At 40.8% G+C, this 22124-nt stretch overlaps 1 protein-coding gene across 4 annotated transcripts in view; it reads right to left on the bottom strand.

Moving 5' to 3' along the window:
* Kdm3a (lysine demethylase 3A) overlaps positions 1-21309 on the bottom strand; it is a 42745-nt gene extending 21436 nt beyond the window's left edge. The window contains exons 1-11 of one of the 4 annotated variants that reach the window (XM_075983864.1): positions 21179-21283; positions 20398-20613; positions 15302-15520; positions 13214-13369; positions 11841-11951; positions 8574-8676; positions 7898-8022; positions 7603-7675; positions 7422-7510; positions 1554-1717; positions 8-519 (exon numbers count right to left, since the gene is read on the bottom strand). In XM_075983864.1, the coding sequence (XP_075839979.1) occupies positions 8-519; positions 1554-1717; positions 7422-7510; positions 7603-7675; positions 7898-8022; positions 8574-8676; positions 11841-11951; positions 13214-13369; positions 15302-15439 (1471 nt within the window). In that variant the 5' untranslated portion in view covers positions 15440-15520; positions 20398-20613; positions 21179-21283. Of the gene's footprint in view, positions 1-7; positions 520-1553; positions 1718-7421; positions 7511-7602; positions 7676-7897; positions 8023-8573; positions 8677-11840; positions 11952-13213; positions 13370-15301; positions 15521-20397; positions 20614-20838; positions 21046-21133 lie in introns of those variants that run through there. The other 3 variants (XM_075983862.1, XM_075983863.1, XM_075983861.1) reach the window with 3 other exon arrangements.
* Positions 21310-22124: the final 815 nt, after the last annotated feature.

The raw sequence follows: 22124 nt of genomic DNA, 5'->3' as shown, positions 1-22124 counted from the left end.
CACTTACAAGTCTGGGTTTTATTACTGCTTCTTGTACAACAGCTTTCATTATCTACTTTTACTGACGTTTCCTTTAAATTTTGAGATTGGCACCCTAAATCTGAATGTTCAACCTTCTTTTCTGCACAACTATTAAGGCTACCGACACCTGCTTTCACTTCAGGCTTATCTGAAAGACCATCGGATGTAGAAGTTGCATGTTCTAGGTGCTTCTGCAGTTCAGGAGTAGTGACAACGTCCAGTTCTGCCTTAGAAGAAATCTTTGCAGGAAAGCACTCCTCTGGAAGGCCAGTAACTGGCTGTGGGGCAGACTCCAGTCTGCTCTCCTCATCAGTGCTTGTTTTAGGCTGGATACAGCTACCTTTGGGCTCACTCAGAATTCTCAAGTCTCCAGCCCCAACCTGAGAAGATTTTGAAGAAAGCAATCCCACTTTGCAGACATCTGGTTTTGTTCTCAGTACTTCAGGTTTTGTGTTTAGACAAGAAGAAAGTTCTTCTGGTAAACTCTGCTTATGACATCTGAAAAACATAATAGGGGAAAGTAGTAGCATCCTGGTCTTTCTTATCTCTTATCATTCTAAAATAATTCAGTTTGCTATGACAACCAGCAAGAAAGAAAAAAGGAAACTGTTATGGTAGAAAATGTTGGCTATGTTTCTGTGAGATAGAGTGGAGAACAATCCGTCCATGGCTCTGGAAAAGTATCTTACACACTCAGAAAAATGTAAACCTAACTGCTCCATGCATGCTCTCTAACTCTGTAACTGCCCCAGTCACTTCTGCTTCTTAGAGCATGATGAACCTTAGCTTTCCCTCAAAACAAACACTGTCACATGTAATCAGAAAACACATACAGTAGTTAAGAAACCCAGTAGTTTTTAATGTGTCAAATTAAAAGTCTACACAAGGCCAATTACCAAATCTCTTCTTTTTCTGTTTCAGAAAAACTTGCGCTGATGTCTCTTATATAATAAAAAAAAATTTAAATTTAAATTTGAAAGAGAAAACTAGTATTCTTGCATACCAAAACTTGAAAACTCAATCTCATGGCTTGCAGATGTATCAAGATAAAAGCTTTGAAGTATGTTATATATATTAGAAATATCAGAAATCCCTTCCTATACAAAATACAAATCTAACACTACATAGCACCAGCAGGATGAAACTCTTGTCCCGCTATGAATAGCAAGCCACCATGAGTGGTCAGAACCCAAAGCAGCAGAACAAGCTGATTACTTGCTTGTACATAAAATTTATTCACTATTTCTTCTACTTCTTTTTTAAAAAATATTTTTATTTATTCTTTGACATTTCCATACATTTATACAATGTATTATCTTTATTAGATTTATTCATTTTACGTATGTTTTGTCTGAATGTGTGTACCACCTGTGTACCTGCCTGGTGCCTCTGGAAGCCAGAAAGAGGGCACTGGATCCACTGGAACTGGGGTAATGGATGGCTCTGAACATAGTGCTGGGAATAAGCCCCAGGTCTTCTGCAAGAGCAACTTCACTGCTCTTCCAAAAACCCTTAAGGCATTATTCACTCACCCTTGAGGAAGTTTCGCTCCAATGTTAGGTGGAGAGTTGGCTGCCTGGGGAGTATTTTGCTGTCTTGGGTCCTTGCTAGAAGGTGTTGCTGCAGTACAGCCAAGCAGGATCTCCTTAAAAGCTATTGTGGGAACAGACTCTACAGGGCACACACTGGGAGAGGCCTAAAAGATACCAAACCAACAGACATTAAATACAAAACCCTAGTGGAAAATAATGTTAATGAAAGTAAAGATAGTTTCGTTTGTTTAATACTAAGCAAGCACAAAATCATTGCCAAATAAAGACCAGCATAACAAATAAGTGATAAATCAAACACCAAGAATGCTTATCTGATCTCTGCCACTATAAGGAAATGTGGCAGTGCATAGAGGTGGACTTTCAAGTGACAGCTTCAACGGTAGCTGCTTCACATGCAATCATCTGGACATGATTGAGTGCCCACCACGCACTTACTGCGTAGACTGGCAGGAGACCAGACCACATAGGACTCTTGTAGGCAATGGAACCTACTGGGTACCACGATAAGCCTTGGCAATGCAATAAAGATTTGAGGACACGATTCTTGTTCTTATGTGGCTCATCAAGTCACAAAGGTCACCCCAAGCTGTAAAAAATATTAAGTCATGACTGGCCTATGGGAAAAAGCTTGGATATCTTTCCCCCTTCCCTTTCCATGTAATTTTACCTTTGTAAGAATAAAAATATTAAATATTCATATCTGCTATTTATATTAGCTACAGAAATAGAATTTCCTACCATGAGAAAAAAAAAACAACATATAAACTCTAGACAACTTCTGTATGGTAGAGTGTACAGTCCGTCTACCAGTTTTTACTGGACTCCATCTGTCCATCAGGCCCTTCTCAGTATGTCATATACCATGATCTGTATTTACCAAATCCAAACTTAAAGTCTTCAGTTCTACATCCAATAACCTCTAAACTGCGACACACGAATTTCCTCAAATTCTTAAAACCTAACAATTGCCAATATGTTAAACGCTATCTACTCATGAATCATTTCCTCATTTACTCTGGCAGCCTTGAAAAGACTAATACAGAATTTTATAAAAAAAAAAAAGAAATAAAAATTATCAATGTGCTGGAATTGTTTTGATAACCACTTATGAAATCACTGTCTCCAAAAGCCAAATCACCACATTATTATAAATGCTTATTCAAGGTTCACTTTTACCAAGCATCTCTTCCATCTGCCACCTCCCTTTCTTTGGATACTTCTAGAGGTGATGCAAATACTTCTCCTTAAATTACACTCCAAAAACAACATACTTAAGAACTTAGATTGTAAACTGTAGGACATAGTTTTACTCTGTACAATATCCATCAATCTGTTTAAGTCAAGAAACTTTCCATCTTCCCCACTTCCCACAACCAATCAATAAATCATGTCTCCATTTTCAATCTACTGAATCTTTCCCTTTTTATGACACCACTACTGTTTGTCCCAGACTAGTCTGACTTCCCTCCATTTTTGCTAATCCTAACCCTCATGTTTCTTCTACCCAGATCTATCTCATTGTAGACTAACATTTATAAAACATTCATCAAGTAGTACTATCACCCACTACCTACAAGAATTCCATATAGTTCAGCCTGCTGCCAACCATCACTCCCTCTCACTGAACTATCAGTTGTCCGCATTACTAACTAAACTGGCTTTTCTTCCATCATTCATCCTAAGCCCCTGCTAGTCTGGGCTTTGTACTTGCTATTCCTGCTGCCTAGTTTTCAGTGGCTGGCTGCTTCCATCTTCTTAACCTTAGTTAAAGTGCTACTCCTCAGGAGTCTCACTGCCAAGAGTGTTCTAGCAGCCACTCCTTAGCTTTATCACAGCCCCATTTCCTTTCCAAAGCACCTGTTACACTAGGAAGTATCTTTTCCTTAGTTGTTAGGCCCACTCCTCTTTCCTGTCTGAACTCATCAAGCCAGACATAAGGCAGAGGGCCAGTAACACTGGTGGGATGATACGTGCATGAAGAGACGGATGACACACAGCAGCACTCACACTCTTAGGGAGCTGGAGGTGTGTTAGAAGTTACCTGAGAAGACAGGCAGTAGCAGTGCTCCCCACAGCACATCTATCCCCCACAGAGCACTCAGTAAATATTCACTGCAAGGGGAGATACAGTCTGCTGTTTTTACAATGGTGATTCCCCAAACGAAGGAAAGGCATTGGGGAGAAGTAACAACAGTAGCACAGTGGGTAAAAGCACTGGATTCTGGTGTCAGACCTTGGTTTGAAATTTGAAATTTTCAAAGTTTCTGACACTTCTTATCCTCTGTTCCCATTTACTACAGTGCTTAACACACAGGAAAAGCAGTTTTAGAGATAAGCTCGTAAAGCAAGAAAATCTTGTCCAAATGTTCTTGATTATGTCCCTGTGTGACAGAATCAGCATTAACTGAGACTGCATTTTAAGAATCTGAAGAACACCTGTACACACCCTGTCTAAGACTCAACTCAACAGGGACAGGATTCCTGATCCCCAAACCCATCTTCACGCACACACTTCTGCACTAGCCTCTGACTTGACAAAGGTCAAAGTTTCTTCTTACCTGAAGAGTTTTCCCTGAAGGTCTTCTATACCAGTCATGGCAATAGTTCCTCCCTGCCAGCAGACGGAGATAATATAATTGAGTGTACGACAGTATTCTAAAAAGGTCACTGCTGGCTCGCACTCCTCAGCAGACTCTCCCAATTAACCAAACAGCATCATAACTCTGAGGAATAGTCTGCTAGGCAGAGAAGACCTTCAAGGAGCCAGATGACACTGGCAAACATGTTTATCTTTACCACACCACAGCCAAATGTCTCACCTACCTAACTCCTGTCTTCCAAAGGCCACCCTAAAAGTAAACCTGTGCCAGTGCAGTGTATTTGGGAAACGAAGCCGAGTGTATGGCTGTACTCACCTGCCACTTCTATTTACAGTAACTGCCTGCTTCCTCTTTCTTTACCTTTCCAATTCCCATGAAAGCTACGTCAGGCCAGTGTTTCCAAACTTTTAATTATAAAATCACTCAGAATATTAAAGAACACTGATTTGGGAAAATATTCACAAGGAATCAAGGAGGATACAAGAGAGCAATCTTTTAGTTTCAAGAGAGACATTAACACCGGGCCTCTGTGACACATAAAAAGAAGGGCAAAAGGAAGGAGACCAGAGGAAAAGCCACCATTTCTTTGCTTTGTTGTACTTTTCTAGACTAACCACAAATTTTGAAGTAATAGCGCCGGATTCCACAAGCCTCCAATAAAAACCTACTACTTACAAATTCCTTTAGAATAGCATAGAATTCAAGCTGAAGTTCTTTCATTCATCTTCTGCTCCCAGAAGTCACCCATAATGATGAAAAACTTAAGGTGGAGACCCAATGAGCATATCCCATCATAACCCAGACTTAAGTGGTCCTCCTGCTTCAGATCTCTAATAACTGGGACAGCAAAACTACACCACTGTGTCTGATAAAAAGTGACGTCTTTAAAATACAGAATACGGTTTTACATTTCCTGTGTGTAGGTTAATGAACTATCTCCAGGCCAAAGTTCAGACTTAATTTTTAAATAGTCTCTAACAATCAGTTCTTTCAAGAGCATACAAACTTACCAAGCATGAAGAGATAGTACAGACATGCTCCAAGTTAAATGAAGTCTTCCTTCCCTCCCAGTGGAAGGCAGGCAGAGAGAGGATCACTATGTATAAGCATGTTACAAGCACCTCCTTAAACAAAAGTTGACCTGACTTCACTGCCCTTCCCACACTCAGAGGAACTGACACACCCCAAGAAGTTTCTACAGACCCCAATTCTGTCAGCATCTCAGGACGATTTTCCAATATCCAAACAAGGTACACCATCCTCATTCCTTTACCCTTCCCCACACGCCACTCACTCTTACACTTCTGACTACCCAAGCCGATGCACTCTCCATGACAGGTAACAGCCAACTGGCCTTCCCTCACTTCATCATAGATGGTTAACAATGCTCCCAAGCCAAAAGCTGGCAGGTTAGAATTGTTCCCACTCTTACTTAGCTTCTCACAACCCTGACTTGGAAAGATCCTCTCTGAGCTTCACACCCTAAGATGCACTGCAACCATTTTCTCTTTATAGTCCTTTAATACTTTTTCCTAAAACCCTTACTACCCACTTCCTTCTAGAGTAAGGATCTCTAACCAGTGCAGACCCTTCCTATATTAAGAAACTACACAGTACTATGTGATCAGCTGACCACATCACTTGAGTTTTCAACTTGTTTGTTCATTACATTGTACCAGGTATTCCCCTACATCCTCAGCCTTAACACCTAGTCTTCCACCAAGTCAAATTAACGTTATTCTCTTAGGTTACCGCCTCATTTGACGCACACTTACAGTAGCTACTAACATTACCAGTGCCCATGTTTCCACTGTCACTTCCTCCCAAATCACAACATACATTCAAGACCAAACTGAGGCATCCCTTTCGCCTCTAAAGGTGCTTCTTTTTCTCTTCTCCTGCCTCTTGTCCTCCAGCCATAATGAAATACTTCCCCTTAAGCAAACATGACAAGTTCTTTCTCTGAGAGCTGCTTGTGAGGTGCCTGAACAGCTCTTGCTCAGGACAAGCCCTTCGAGTTTGGAAGCACCTCTGAGAGTCTCTCTTTTTCTCTAAAGAGCTGGCTCTTCGAGAAGGGAACTCCAAATACGTTTAGTCTCCAAGACTAGACATCTAGCACATAGTAAACACACCATCTTTTTACTTTCCTGGATTAGTATTTTTGAAATTAAATGAAAAGAAATAATACTAATTTCTACAATGACCTCTTTATTCTTTCCTGAACGATGTGAGCCTATGCCAAAAATGTTCAAGACTAGACATTTGCAAGGAAGACAAAAAGCTTTTATCACCTTGATTCAGGAACCCTTGGGCAAAGTACCAAAGCTCTTATTGTCTTAATATAGACAAAGGTGCAGGCAAGGCCATTAGACCCCAAACTAATCTGGGTTTCTGTCACACAGTGCTTGCTTTGGTTCTACATAATCCTATTATCTATCCTCCTGCACTTGATCCAGAACCCTAGCTAGATTCATTCACTGACTCACGATCCAGTCTGTTTTCCTTTTCCTTATTCCCTTAATATTCAAGTGCCCCTCTTAATGCTGTAAGCTCAGTATCATTCTAGTCAATTTTAGAACTCTAAACTTGAACCTGGAGAATCATAATGTGGGAAATTATTAACATGTTCATTCGGATCCCTAAATGGTAAAATTTATTAGTCCTGTAACAGGTCCTAAAGACAAAAGAACAAATAGCCCTAAACGGTATTTCAGAAGAGAATTAAATAAAGCAACTAAACTCACATGGCATCCATAAAATCCTGTTTTTCTGAGCCAAGATTAATCAACTATTTATTCTAAAAAGGTAACATATCTATATACTTAATCACAAATGATCAATGTGAGGTATCATTATCATGAAGCTGAGGGTCCTATTTCAACAGACAAGCTCCTGATAATCCCAAGGTTCTTCCCTTTCTCTCATGCCAGGCATGTTTCCTTCCAACTTAACCATACAACTCAATTACCTTCAGAAACATCTCCAGTGATAAACTGTCACACAATGAGAGTGTTCATCAAATAACTATTAAAAAAAATAAAACTTTTGGCCCCCCAAAATAGTGAACCAGATATTTATATTATCTCCATCTGCTTGAGTACAGAAATTATGGCCAAGATCTGGAACTTAAAGCAGCAGCAGACAAGACAGAACAGAAGAGCAGAACAAACTGCTGCATCACTATTAAAGACTAGCCATGCAATGTCAGAGTTAAACAGTTTCACAATGACAAAAAGAAATCAGTTACCTCGGAGCAAGATTTTGCTTGTTTAGAAACCAAACTTCCATTCTTCTCAGAAGACTTGCGTTTTACAGCCCCAACTCTTGAAGAATTACCTACAACACAGAACAGTGGGTAAGCAGGGCTCCTTTCTCTTACTGTGAGGATAAAGAAAGGAGGAAGAACAGTTTTAATCAATGTGTCTTACCACATGTCACAAAGTTATCATGCACAACTTCAACATGAATCAGTGCAGGGTCGACAATTTTCAGTGCTGGAATCTTAAAAATAAAACAAATACACTGGAAATTTTTAAAACGTTGAGAATAATACTTGGAAATGAATGCAACTAACAGGGACACCATACAAACAACTTCTTTTCACAATGACTGCAATGCTTTTCATTTCTAACTTTAACATTTGATTGAAGAAGGGGCTTAGAATGACAGTTGCTCTGTCTGTATCCTGCCCTAGAGGATGACATCAATTATCACTGCTTTTACCTCCTCACAGCTGACTTGAAGGGTTTTTGATGTTGGGTTTCCATTTACAACAGTTGCTGAAAACCACTGAGTAGATGGATCCAAGCTATAAATTTTTACTTCTGAACCAACAAGGTTCTTATCACCTTAAAAAGAAAAAAGAAAGAAAAAAGAAAAACAATTGCATTCTCTTTCTTAAGAATATCAATATATTTATACTGTCGTACTCGATGAGACTGAAGAAGTACCAAACTAGTCACCACAAGTGAGCTGTTCCCTGTAACTGTTAAGGCTCAAAAAACAAACAAACAAAACTAAAGCAAAATCTTATGGCTATGAAGCTGACTGAGAAACCCACAACAGTAAACAGAAAGGTGAAGATTATCAAATAATATCTTACCAACTTCATATAACAAAAATTCCAAAAACAGCAAATCTATGTCAAAATATAGCTGGTTTTGTAAGTGTCACCTCTCAAAATTTATTTGGCATAATAAACCCATTGGTCACTTCTTACTTATAGAAAGCAACAAACTTGCCTTTTTTTAAATTTTCAAATTAAAAAGAAATTTCCAATTTCCAACATCAAAAAAAATGTTTCTTCCAATAAAGAGTAAGTGAAAAATCTAAATACTAGCTTCTTATCGGTCCATCATTGGCTAATTCATGACCCATCAACAACAGATTATCTACACACCTTGTAAAAGATGGCTTTCATCCAAATGTTTTACAATCAAAGCTTGAAATTCTTTACTGACTATCTGATTATCAGCAAGAGAAAGCCGAAGACCGTTTACATCCTGTAAAATTAAAGACCACAGAGTTATTTATGAATGTTAAGAGTTGGATCTTTCAATTGGTTCAGTAATATTAATTAAGATGATATCTATTAATCATTTGATTGTAAACTACTACAACTCCAGTGAATTGAACAGGTCAAAAACCACCAATCAAAGTATTCAGCAGACTGAAATTAAACCACCCAAGTCAGGAGCATGAAATGAACTATGGGCTGGACTGGAGAGATGGCTCAGGAAGAGTTCTGAAGTCTTAGTCTGCTCTTCCAGAGCACCCATTTTGGTTCCCAGCACCCACATCAGATGACTGTTAGCTCCAACTCCAGGTCACCCAATGCTCTCTTCTGGTCTTCAAGGGCACCCATACATATGGCATACACTCATACAGACACATAAAACTAATTTATTTTCAAAAGGCAAACTAGGAGTCAACATGACATAATCTTGGTTATAGGAATAAAACACAAATCAAACTGACCAAATAAAAATATTCTATATCCCAAACCCTATTAAGGATCAGGAAAAGTGGGAAAACACACAAGACAGATGCATAATGTCAATTCATTGAAATTACTGTTTTTATCAAACAATTTATTTCACATAAACTCATTTAATCTAATAGTATTCCAAATGCATTTCTTGTTATAAAAGGTGAAGGGACAAACAGAAAAATCTGAATGAATAGCCTAAGACTTCAGAACAAGCTTGTTCTGAGACACTCTGTTCTTGGCAGTAGCTCCATTCTTGGCACTATTCCACAGCTCCCTGGTTTTGTGTGCATAACCAGTTATGATAAATTTATACAGAAACTGTCAATAGGAATCACTTGACAAACCCAACTTCTAATAGAGCAAAGAAAAAAGGTATTAGGCAAAAAGCCCTCCAGCAGCAGACCTTGAGGCTTACCCTGTACTGCCTTGGATGAGGCTCACTCATGTCTCCTGCTGGAAACAACTAGTCTCAGAGTAAGAGGCCATGCTAGAAAACTGCATTTATTTAGTCAGGTAACATCAGATAAACCTAGAAGCTCCATAAATACTCTAAGTCAACGACCAAACACTCAGATGCAGGTGTTTTTATTTCATGCACTTATTGTTATTATAATTTCAGAAAAAATATTTTAAGATGATTCGCCAATTCCTACTACAAAATGAAATAATGTGTTAACAAAGATGGCTACACAGGGTTCACTAATGAAACAGACCAACTCTAGTTGTCTAGGAGTTTTAGGGCCCAAGAAATCAGTCAGTGAGTTCGGATACCCTTTGCTTACTCACAGATTATCATATTCAATGTCAAGACAGTTTCAATTCCAATTTCTGCATATGTCAAAGGGGTTTTTCAGGTGCAGTCTATATTACTTTAGAGCAAGCATACCACAGGGTAATAACAGCCTCCAACATGGGATGTTACAGAGAAATGCCTATCTACGAAGATGGTGCCCTGAAGAAATAAAACTTTGACTATTCTTTAGCAAAAAAATAGCATACATATATTATATCCCCTTCAATTAACTATATGTTGCTAGTAACATTATATAAGTAAATTCACACTGACAACCCACCATGCGTTTTTCCTGAGGAAAAAAAAAACTTCAATCTAGAATTTTCAGTCTTAAGGAGCAGAACTAAGAATTCTACTTTCACTGAAAAGCTAGGACACACGAAAAAATGTAAACTCTGAAAACCCAGTGCCCAGAAGTAAAAACTACTCTCAGAAAGTAAAACATCTATTTCACTAATAATTCCCTGATCCTTTTTATAGACAAGTCCTTCTTCCATTTAAAGTAGGAAAATCCCTTGAACTTCCCTAACACACATATAAGTTGCATCTGAAACTAACTCAGGAGTAAGCATGTTCCCATGTCAGCACTTAAAACACTATACAGTACATGCATTATCAGACTTGTTTTCCAGGACAAGGAAGTGAGATAGGAGTAGAGAGAAAGCCAGTGTTCCAGGCTTCCCAATACAGGCTCAACAATCCTGTTGACCACATGGATTCCAAAATGTCTGTTAGCAAATGGAGAGGTTTAGTTAACTCTACATAATACAGAAAAAGAGACTCCAAATCACAAAGTGAAGTGAAAAGGGGTGTTGGTAAAGCTTAATAAAATGTTATCTAAAAGATGAATGTTATTATGAAGCCAACACTATTCTTAAGGTAGTGATCCCTCCCTTCTAACAAACTTAACAATCACCTATGAGCAAGATCCAAGACCTTAATTGTTGTAGAGAAGAGGTGCGAGTTCTGCAACCTGACTGCACACACAGTGATACTGTTGATAATGAGAACTGACTAGAGTCTCTAAGAACACTGAACTAGGGAGCATGGAACAACTGCTCCAAGGAGAAACACGGGCATTTGTGAACCTCTAGTTCACATTTTCATCAGCTGATCAATATGCAACAATCTTATATTATGTGTACATCTGTTCAAAGATAATGTCTCAGTATATATTACTGTTCCATTAACCCTGAATCTCATGGCTGAGAAAAACTTGGTATCTAATGCAACAATTCTTTCTTTACCACTTTCTTGCACTAGACAGCACTGTAACATTTTTATGGACACTTCAAATAATAATTTTTTTAAAAAAAGAAAGGAAGAAAGGAAAGAAGGAAGAAAAAAGAGAAAGAGAACAAAGAAGGGGACAGGAGCAAATGGAACAGGAAAAAAAATCATCACTAAGATGCACAATGAAATTTCTTCCCACTATCAAAGCTGAAAATGGCAGAAGACAACCTCCCTGTGTTACTTCAGCTGGAGCTTGTCTCAGAAAACTGAAAACGTTGCTCTGTGCAGGACTCCGCAGAGCCATGCAGCACAAACAGCAATTGGGGATTATAAATGTATTTGAGCGAACAGGCAAACTCACAAGCCATGAATGAGGATTGCATATGTGTACACCTTATATAAAAAGTAATTTTAAAATATCACACCTACCTCTTTCCATACCACATTACACATCAATGTGATACTGTTGTCCTTTTAGTTCTAAAAGAACAGCACAAACCCACAGGCTAACACTAAGAGATGCCACACAACAACTAACTTTGGTCAATTTTTCCCTATTAGGTATCGGAATAGGGGCAATGAATAAGTGTTTTACTTCTCACATTAAAAAAACTTCTTTTTGTATGTTAAATACCATTCCTAAGATTTACCTGTACAGGCTTCAAAAGGTCTTTGGAAACAAATACACTTTGTTGATCTCCAAGGAACCGAATGGAAGTTATGGATCCCAAGCCAGCTTTGTCTATTAGAGATTTGTACATCTAAAAGCAAAACAAAAAACTGTTACGACATTTTAACTGCTATCAATGCCATTCTGGAAATAGGAACTGGCAATTTTCCACACATGAAGAACGTGACAAAGCCATTAAGTTTTTATTTACTGCAAGGATTTCCTAACGTTTGTGTTGCCACCAGATTACAACATTTATTTAAACCCAGTAATTTAATGTAAACCAGATATACATTTGGGAGTTATTAACACACAATCAAGTCTACAGATCCATGAGTTCCCAAAAACTTATATGGAAAAAAATGTGTACATGTTTTTGGCTTGATTTTCCTGAGAGACTGGGTATATTTTTAGAAAATTCTTAACAGCTGGAAAAAAAATACATAGGGCGGAATACAACTACAACCCCATATTGCTCAACCATCTACAGTGGCTTTTCAATTAGAAACAAAATATAGACTTTTGCTAGCAGCCTGCACAATCTGGCAGTTCTCCATCTGCTTCCTGGCTTCTCCAGCTTCTCCGTACCTGACTCCTGCTTCAAGCTCCAGCTTGTTGTCATCACACACAATCTGGCCTGTCCTCTCCATATCCACCTATCACTTTTTTGTTGTTTTTGGTTTTTTGAGAGAGTTCTCTGTCTAATATCCCTGGTTATCCTGGAACTCATTCTGTAGACCAGGCAGACCTCAAACTCAGAGATCTGCCTGCCTCTGCCACCCAAGTTCAGGGATTAAAGGCGTGCACCACCACACCCAGGTAGAACATTTTTGCTCCATACTTGTGACGTGGGTAGAGCAAAGCCTGGTTTTACAGAATACTTAAGGAGTCCCATCATATTCTGAGTCCTTCTACCCACCCCTCCCAGCTCAGGCCTCTGTATCAATGCCCACAGTGTCCAGTCAACACTGCCTGTTAGAACGCACCTGCCATACTTCTCTAAAGCCAGCAGCAAACTCCAGATTTCTTCAAGTGCTGACCATCTGGCCAAACCAAGGGATCTGTGTGAATGCATGTCTGTTACTTTCTAACTTGTGACCTTGACATTACCTCCACCTCTACTTCTAAGTGAAGAAAGCGAGGCCCTAAAAAGTCATGGGACCTGCCTAGAGCCACAAAGCTCCTGTGAGGGTAGGCAGAAAACCCTGAGTGCTCTTTTAACTCTTCCACCTTGTCACACACTTCACACTTGTCTCCCTGAAAGTCAAAGGGGCATTTTATTCCCCTTGCTTCACCCAAAATGGATTAAATGTTCTCTACTTGTCAGCTCAACAAAACGTAAGTTTTACTCACTATTGCAGGCCATTGAATAACTCGTTCAGGAATTTCAGGTGATTTTCGTTCCGCCAGAACCAAGTTATGTTCTACTAAAAACGCTCTCCTCAGAAGGTTGTAGACATCTACCCATCTTCTCTTCCTCCAAGACTCTCCATCAAATTCCACACACACCTAAACACAATAAAGCAAACTCAATTATAAATGCTGAAGTTTTATGCTCTCATTATCCTACTTGTAAGCATGATTTTTCTACTGGGCATATGCTATCCCCACTTCACAGACTATACAATATGGAAGATAATCATAGGTACTCACACATGGACCAAGCTCTAGCTTCCAGGATACACAAGTATAGAGAGCACTTAGGGTCAATACCCTCAAGATGACCTCTGGAAATCCCACAACTCAAAGAACTCTGAACTAGAAGGGCTTTAAACATGCTAGTCAGTGTGCCCTTTGGAGAGCTAGAAGGAATCTGGAACCCCTGTACTTATTCTACTGCACTGTACCTCCCTGTTAATATGAGGAGCATGTCTAAAATGACTCTTCCACTCCCACAACCCACCTTTAGAGTTCCCCAGGATCAGAAGAACTTAGCACAAAGCTTCTCTTCAACATCCACCTCAGAGTTAGAAGTCTAAAACTAATTTCTTTACGCCATTAAGAAACATAGACGTAGCTCTAAAGGTCTACTGTTATCTGATTTTCAGTGCTGAGGAAGAACCCAGGCAAGTGCTCCATTACTGAGCTACAGCCACAGCCAATACAGTTACTTAAATGAAAATTATGACAAAACAAAACCTACAAGCAAAACAAAACAAAAACCAAAAAGCAACAACAACAAAAAAACACACATGTACCAAAAAAATAAAAAAAACCCACCACAATCCCAAAGCAGGTCTCTATAATTCCCTGAGTCAGGAATTGATCACAAAATCTTAAATTATATAAATCTGCTAAAAAAAAAAATCCCATATTGAGCTGGGCAGTGGTGGCATACACCTTTAATCTCAGCACTCACAAGGCAGAGACAGTGTTTCTCTGAGTTCAAGGTCTACAGAGGAAACTCCAAGACAGGCTCCAAAACTATATGGAGAAACCCTGTCTCAAAAAAACAAAACAAAAACAACAGCAACAAAATACCAAAAAAACAAACAAACAAAACAACAACAACAAAAAAAAGTATTTAAGTCATTTATTCTATATATTTAATCTTCTTTAGCAGATTTCAAAAAATAATCACTTAATATCCAATGCAAAAGAATCAATTTTTATTTAAAATTCCTCCTACAAACCAGCCCCTCATTTTGAGTTTCAAGGATTAATCACTGTTTTATCTATGGAGTCTGCTCATGACTCCTACTCCTCCTCAGCAGTGAGGATTACTAGCTCATCTGCTAGAAACTAGAGAATCCTTTCCTTGAAGACATTTTCCCTTATCAGAGTCAACATCTCCTACGGATGGAATGAAAACACCTACTTTTCCTTCCTAACGCATGCACAGTGCTATCTGTGGAAGGCTGACACGTGAAGTCTAACGGGTCAGTCTGTGTCTGCTTCTATTAGCACCATATATCCTTGGCGCACAATTTCTAATCATTAACCAAATTATCAAAAATGAATAAATCAACAATTCCTCTCTAAACTGGCTCTTGTTTCTGTTATCTACTTAAAAGGCGATGGGCTTCCAGCTCAATGTTGGTAATGCCAATCCTAAACCTTCCTGGTCTACACAATACTTCTTTTAAAACTACTGAGGCCAGCAAGAGATGGCTAAGCAGCTAAGAGGGCTTCTTGTTCTTACAGGGGACTTGGGTTTGGTTCCCAGCACCCAAACAGTGGCACACAACTTTTAACACCAGTTTCATGTTCAAAGATCACCATGTTCCTGTTTCCTAGGCAGAGAACCTGTACGCATCAGTCTTAAGCCTAGCCCAGTTTTCAGGGACAGTTTTACTAAGTATTAGAAATTTGGAATAAAAGGAATAACCATAAACAAAAGTACAGAATTAGAGATATGGGCTTGAACCCCAGCTCCAAAGCTTTACTAAAATGATTTTACGCGAACAAAATCAACCTAAGAAAGCTAAGGAAGCAACTAACCTGAACCCCAGCTAAGAACCCATCACTTTGTATGATGTGATAATAGAGAAGTAGAGAAGTCTGATGTACAGCATGAGGACCCCATTTCATATTCGTCGTATGCACAAAAACCTCAGCATGGCAGCATCTGCCTGTCATTCCAGTGCTGTGAACAGGAGATGGAGAGCTGGGGGTCTGATCAGTCTTGCACAGTCAGCAAGTTCCAGGCTCAGTGAGACCCTATCTCGAAGAGTAAGTGGAAAGTAATGAGACACTCAGCATCAACCTCTGGTCTCTACAGACATGCATACAGACCTGCACACAACACACACTCAAAAGAAAGAAATACACTGGTTAAAAAGTCTAAACCCTAAATTTAATCCTTTGATTCTTATTTTACTAATTTCAAAATAAAAATAGTAACATCTACCTTTCACTGGATTTAGATTTAAAAATAATTATGAAGCATTCCTTTTATTTTCTCGAGATAGGTTCTTATATAGCCCTAGCTTGTCTATTATTTGACTGTACAGACCAGAATAGCCTTTAACTCAAGAGATCTGCCTGCCTCTGCCTCCCAAGTGACGGGATTAAAGTTATGTGCCACTCTGCCATCTTAAGACTTCATGATAACCTCTCACTGCTAGATCACATATTAGGACTGGCAAAGTTGACAACATGATTACGTAGTATCTGGCTGTATTCACAATAGGTGAAGGATTTCCTTTAAGATACTAAGTAGATTCCCAAAAGTTAAGTAACAATCACAATTATTATCCATTCACTATTTGAAGCTTAAGATAACTAATTTAAAAATTGGACAAGAACTCTTAAATTCGAGAGAAAAAAAAAAGCTTAGCTATTGAAAACTGTCCAACTTTCATCAACTTTGTAGATGACACTACCATCTACAAAGTGTAATTCCAAAAGCTATACAATCATTTTTTTAAAAAGAACAAAAAACTCTAATATTTTAAGTATACAATTTTTTGTTGGGCTGCATTTATAGCCTACCCTGGGGCACATGCCAAAGGTTGGACACATCTACGTGACTTTCAAGTATCAGATTGTGTTTGGCTAAAATTCTTATTAGCTTTGGCTTAAAAACAAATGACTCATACACAATACATACTGTAATCTCCCCACCATCTTTCAGTTTCCTATTAAAATCACGTGTCTTTTAAAAGCCAGGGCTGTTGCTCAGTGCGGACACTTGCCCAGCACACCTGAGGTCCTGAGTTAGGTAAGGCAGAGTGAGGCAAAGCAGGGGGATCACGAGATCAGGTCTTCCTCAGACACATGGAACCTGTCTCAAATTAACAAAATTAAGAGCACTCCTCTCAAGATAATCACCTGCCAATATTTCTGTCAGAAGATACTCATATTCAAAGACAACTCTAGTAACAACTGCATGACAGAGTACCAAAGACAACTCTATGTGCTGATCAATCTGCCTGGTTCCCATTGTTCTTTCCGTGGGCATACAAAGAGATACTACTTATGCTTAATTAACTATGGTTCACTACCTATACTTTCAAAGTTTGTTTTCTTTTAATAGAGTATTTATAAGTGGTACGTATTAGTCTATGAAATCTTGATCATATGTTGGATAGTTCAAATTATTTCAAGTAACTTTTCCCCCAACAGTAGTCTTTATGCTACATCATATCAAGCTATTCTCCAAACCTACAATTTTGGCTTTAAACTCATCTCACCTGAGTATCTAATCATACAACCATTGGAAATGCCAGGGAAAATGTGTCCAAGTTCACAGAGGATGGCATGGCTAGAGCAGAAGTGTTTGGTTATACAACGATTCATGCCTGGCTCTACAGTTCAGAGCACTAGTACTTTCACTAACCCATAAATTAAAAAACAATTCAATGTGTGTGTATATGTGTGTGCAATGCTACTTGAAGATCCTACAACCTGACATCCAAATTTAAGAGGTAAACAGTGTTTACTACACTATGGTATGAGTTTCTAATTTTACATAGCTTCAGTGGCAGTGGATCCACAATTTTCCAGTTCAAGTGGTAGGGAAGGACAGAGACTAGGCACCAACCAAAGAATCTAATTGCTGACAGTTGTAAGAAATGACCTACACAGGAAATAAAAACTATGTATTTGTTAAAGACAACCAAAGGAGGGGGTAGGAAACTCAAGAAATAGCAGACTGAAAGGAAGCTAAAGACCTACACAGGCAAGGTGGGGGTAGAGGGCATTCTAAACACGCATATGTACCCTTCACCCTCTAATAGAAACAGTTGGGCAAGGGTAAACAAGTACTGAAACTAGGAAATGGCCACGGCCTCATCAGTAAATGATTTCCATATTTCCCCATAGTAAAGTAAATGGTCTTGTAATCCTTCGTTTATTCATTCAAGTATTTGAACACACTAACTGCTAAGCAAAGCTCCAGGTGTTAAGACACAAAGACACATATAAATAAAGAACACTAACCCCATTCTATCTGAATATTAAAGGCACTGCCTGAGGTCTGCAGAAGAGTGACAAAGTTATTTAACTTCTGTAAATCTCAATTTTCTGTATTAAAAAAAAGTATCTTCCTAAACAGAATATTTATAAGGGTTCAAAATGGCACTTGCCACATAATAACCATCTGACAATAAATGATTCACTTTAACTTTTTCAGAATCCACTGCTATATATATATCTTTTCTAATCTTTAAAACCACTTTGTTACAAAGTCTTTTTCTAGGTGAAACAACGTTTTAAGCGGCATTCATCTTGTTATCATTCATCCAACTGCAAGTCTAGGAAGGCTAACATGTGGACTAACAATAAATGGACAGTTGCAGTTGCATACAACTTGAAATTCCCTTGAATTTAGCCTAGTCACTCCGCCACCCTCAATGCCCCTAAGCCCAAATGTAAACATGGTCTTATTTTTTGCTGTAGTCTCACAAAGCATAACTTGATTCTAGAGTTTAAGACACATTTCTGTTAAATACAATATGCCCCCCCTAAACTTAATTACTGTTACTACTCAACTAGGGAACAGAGTAATAAATGTTTGGAAAATAAAGCAGATTTGTACCTACACAAGAACTGAGTTACAAAAATTTGCAGTAAGGCAAAATCCTTCATAACAAAAATTTTCTTGAGCTGAAATCCAAAAATACACACTGGGAAACATGGATTCAAATGTTCCCACCATCATGTAGTGGCTAGTTATGTCAGCTTGGACCAAAGAGTTCTCTGAAAGTGAAACTATCACCTCCTCAAAGGCTTGGGGGAGAGGGGATATGGAGATGAAAACATGTTAAGGACATTTTACATATTTTACATTGCATGTGTAATCCAACAGGTCATTAATCACAGAAGAAAATACCTAGCCTCCTGTCACCTTCCCAAGAACTAAGGACTACAAAGCTTAAATACCGCTCCCATTTAGATCAGATAAAAAACAAAACAAAACAGGTATCAGAGGTTTTTTTTTTAGCTTTTTTTTTTAACTTGTCAGGTGAATAAACCACAACAACCATGATTGAAGTTTGGTACACTGCCCACTTTATGCAGTGGTTACTACCCTAGAGCAAACAGACTGGTCATTCCCACACAATTTACTATCTCTAAAACCAGACTTGGTGGAATGAGTGGGATTAGGAGAAAAGCAGCAGCAGCAGCAGCACTGTGGCTCCAGTCTCTGATGGGCAGTATGATGGTTATGCCGGAAGCCTCTGCAGGAAAAGGTCCTGAGTTAGAATACAGGCTGTATTCATTCCTAACTAAGAGGCCCACAGGCTAATAAATTTAGTCTTCTTTAGGCATAAGATCTTTATCTGTAAAATGGGAACAACAGTCCTTTGTAGCCCAAAGTACGGGAGTTAAAAAAAAAAAAGAGTGTAGCTGTTAGTGATCACAATGATGCTTGGAGCGTGGATGAATGTTCAGTGGTTACTCTTCCCTTGCAACATGAATACAGGGCACATGGTAAAAACTCTGTCAATACAGAACCAAATATCCTTTTCCAACAATCCTCTTAAGACCCACAACAGTATAGGCATGCACTGTCAAGTCTGTGTTCAACTGACGTGTTTCAGAAATCAACATTCAACTGACAACAGCTAAAACTTGCATCCTTTGAGTAGCTTTCCAGAAGCAAAGATCCCAACGCATGTGCATTACTCAGGGTAGAACTGTCTTCTGTCCTGACAAGCTCCAAGTTATCACCACTTAGGAGTCTTTGTTATGAATTTTTTTCGAGAATGTTTTTTGCACAAGGGAGTCTTTGATGACACAATGGCTTCCTTACTGCTTGTTTCCAGACTATCTTTCCAATACTTGTATCAGAGAGCAGAATTCATCCTTGCAAAAGAACGAACTGAAGGCTTCCAGTTTTCATTAACATCAAAAATATGTTCACTGGTCACACCAGTTCCCTTTCTCTCCTTCCTCCCAAACACCCACATGTAGTATTTCTGAAGGCATTCTTCCCAAACACCCTGTACGGGACAGCTCCACCCAAGGCATCCATATATGGTCATACCCAAACCAACCCAGCCTCTCTGACAACAGGAACTCACTCCGGCCTCATTAACCACACACCAGCAAAATACCCACCTCAACAAGCGGAACGGAACTAAGCTCCGCCCTCTACATTCATACTTCATTTCCAAGTTGTAAAGTTCAAAAAGTTGAGTGAAGAAATAAAGAGCAACACTCCCAACTCCAATCGTCTATTTTGAAAGCACTTCCAAGCTAGCCTCAATAAATGTCATCCACTTCTCTAACCTATTGCTAATAAACAACACTCCTCCCGTTGGGGGCATAATCAGAGAGTCCTAGTGGGACCCAGCGCCTGCATTAATGAAGCATGTCTGAACAATCCTAAGCCCATTATTAATCTCAGGCAGCTGGAGCTCTAAGCCAAACACACCTTGACGCTACAAACCATTTCAAAGACTTTCAATGTCTAGATTTCTGCACCTTTAGATCACATGCCAACTTTCTAGTGGCCCATTTCAAAAAAGGGAGGGAGGGGAGCTTGACTGCCGCGTTACCAAGGTAACTGAAAACCCTCCGACCGCTCAGCCCCAGGAGATGGGTTTTTTGTTTGTTTGGGGGTTTTGTGTTTTGTTTTGGTTTTTTACCTTCAGATCTTTCTTGGTAACGTCAATGTGGGAAACAGCTCGAATGGTCCCAGACTGCCAGGGCCACTCCGCGACTCGCTCCAAGTCCCAGCTGTCGTGGCCGCCTTCGCTGCCTTCGGCTGCGGACAAACTAAGGAATCGCTTCCCCACCAATACTGGCCAACTTTCTCCGAGAGTGAGCACCATGGTTTCCACGCCAGCAGGAAGGGCTCCTCCCTGCAAAAGGCACAAAAACAAATTTCGATGGAGGCGGCCGAAGTCGGAGGCGACCCGAAGAAGAAGCGCCGACCGGGACCGGTGGAGTGACACCCCCGCAGGTGGACCCCATACTCCAAGCTGCCACCCGCGCCTCCCCACCCCCTTCCAGCCCTCCCCGGCCGCAAGCACCGGCCCGAGTGCCGCGTGACCCTCTCACCCCACCAACTTTCGCTTTTTCCAAACCTTTCAAAGCAGGACGCTGAGCGAGAGGAGGGACGACGGAGCCGCAGCGCTGGTGCTTTTTCCTAAGTGTTCGTCCCCTTGCCCCGGCAAAGAAAAGGCTCCCCAAGTGCAGAGGGCCCGTCCCAGCGGCCGGTCCCCGCCCCGGGCGGCCGCGGAGCCGCCGTGGACTAAGCTCGCGACTCGACACTTGCCGCGCCCCCGCCCCCCGCTTCCGGGCCGCCGACTCGGGCGCACCCCCGCCCCGCCTGCGCCGTGAACCGAGGAGACGCGGCGACCGCCCGCACGGACTCTCCACCTTTCTCTCTCGGTCTCCCGCAGCCGAGGCCCGCGGCGCGCTTACCCCGCCTCCCGCCTCCCTGAGTCACCCGCGACGGCGGCAAGAGAGCCCTGCCGCCCAGCCGACTCCAGCTCTGACTTGGTTCAAGAGCTCTCTCTCACAAGACACGCACAGCCTGCCGGGCCCGCCCCCTCAGAGCCGCTGCCACCGTTCATTGGCTGAGCTTCGGGGGCTGGGCGGGGCATCTGAAGAAACTGTCTGTTTCTATTGGCTATCCTGAAGAGGGCGGGGCGAGGAAAAAAAAACAATTCCTTGGCTGCCTCCTCCCTTCCCCCCCCCCTCCGACTCGAAGCCGACCCCCATTAGAGGGCGCAGGACGCAGTCGGAAGATCCTTCCGCCGCTGCTCCATTCTTCCATTTGTTGCCTCGCGCTACGCAAAAAAGTCCCGCCGAATCGGTTATCGACTTTGAAGCCAGGCAGGAAATCGCACAGGCTCACAGATAAGACTGAACGGGGAGACCCTGGACCGGGAGCGCCGATTGGACTGCACTCGAAGCCTAGGCTGTCGAGCGAAGATGGACCTTCCCAGAGGCGGAAGAATCTCACGGGAAAGGGGCGGGGGCGGTCCACAGCCCGCGGGGGAGGGACGGTACTGGGACGTGCGGTTTCAGGCGTACGCAGCTAGGGGGAGGAGCCACTAGGCTCCGGAGGCTCGTGCGCAGGCGCCGGCAGGGGCGGGCTCTGGAGCTTGGGCTGCTGGGTGAAATGGCCGCTGGAGGCGCAGGCGCACGTGGTGCCGGTCGTGCATGCCTAGGGCCGCCATTTTGAAGGCTAAGTGAAGAAAGGCATGGAGTTCCTGGAAAATGATGCTCATTAAATCTGGAGGCAAACAATCTATTAAATACTATGTGGGATGGATTTTTTAATGCAAAGTGCATAAAAGTTGTTCTGAGACCTAACAAAGAAGCTGAAAAAGTGGATGGAGTTGATGATAAAAGTGATAATGGA

This window comes from Microtus pennsylvanicus, chromosome 8 (assembly GCF_037038515.1).
Source record: "Microtus pennsylvanicus isolate mMicPen1 chromosome 8, mMicPen1.hap1, whole genome shotgun sequence".
Lineage (NCBI taxonomy): Eukaryota > Metazoa > Chordata > Mammalia > Rodentia > Cricetidae > Microtus > Microtus pennsylvanicus.
Note: the sequence above shows the minus strand (reverse complement) of the source record. Positions and strands in the feature narration are given on the sequence as shown.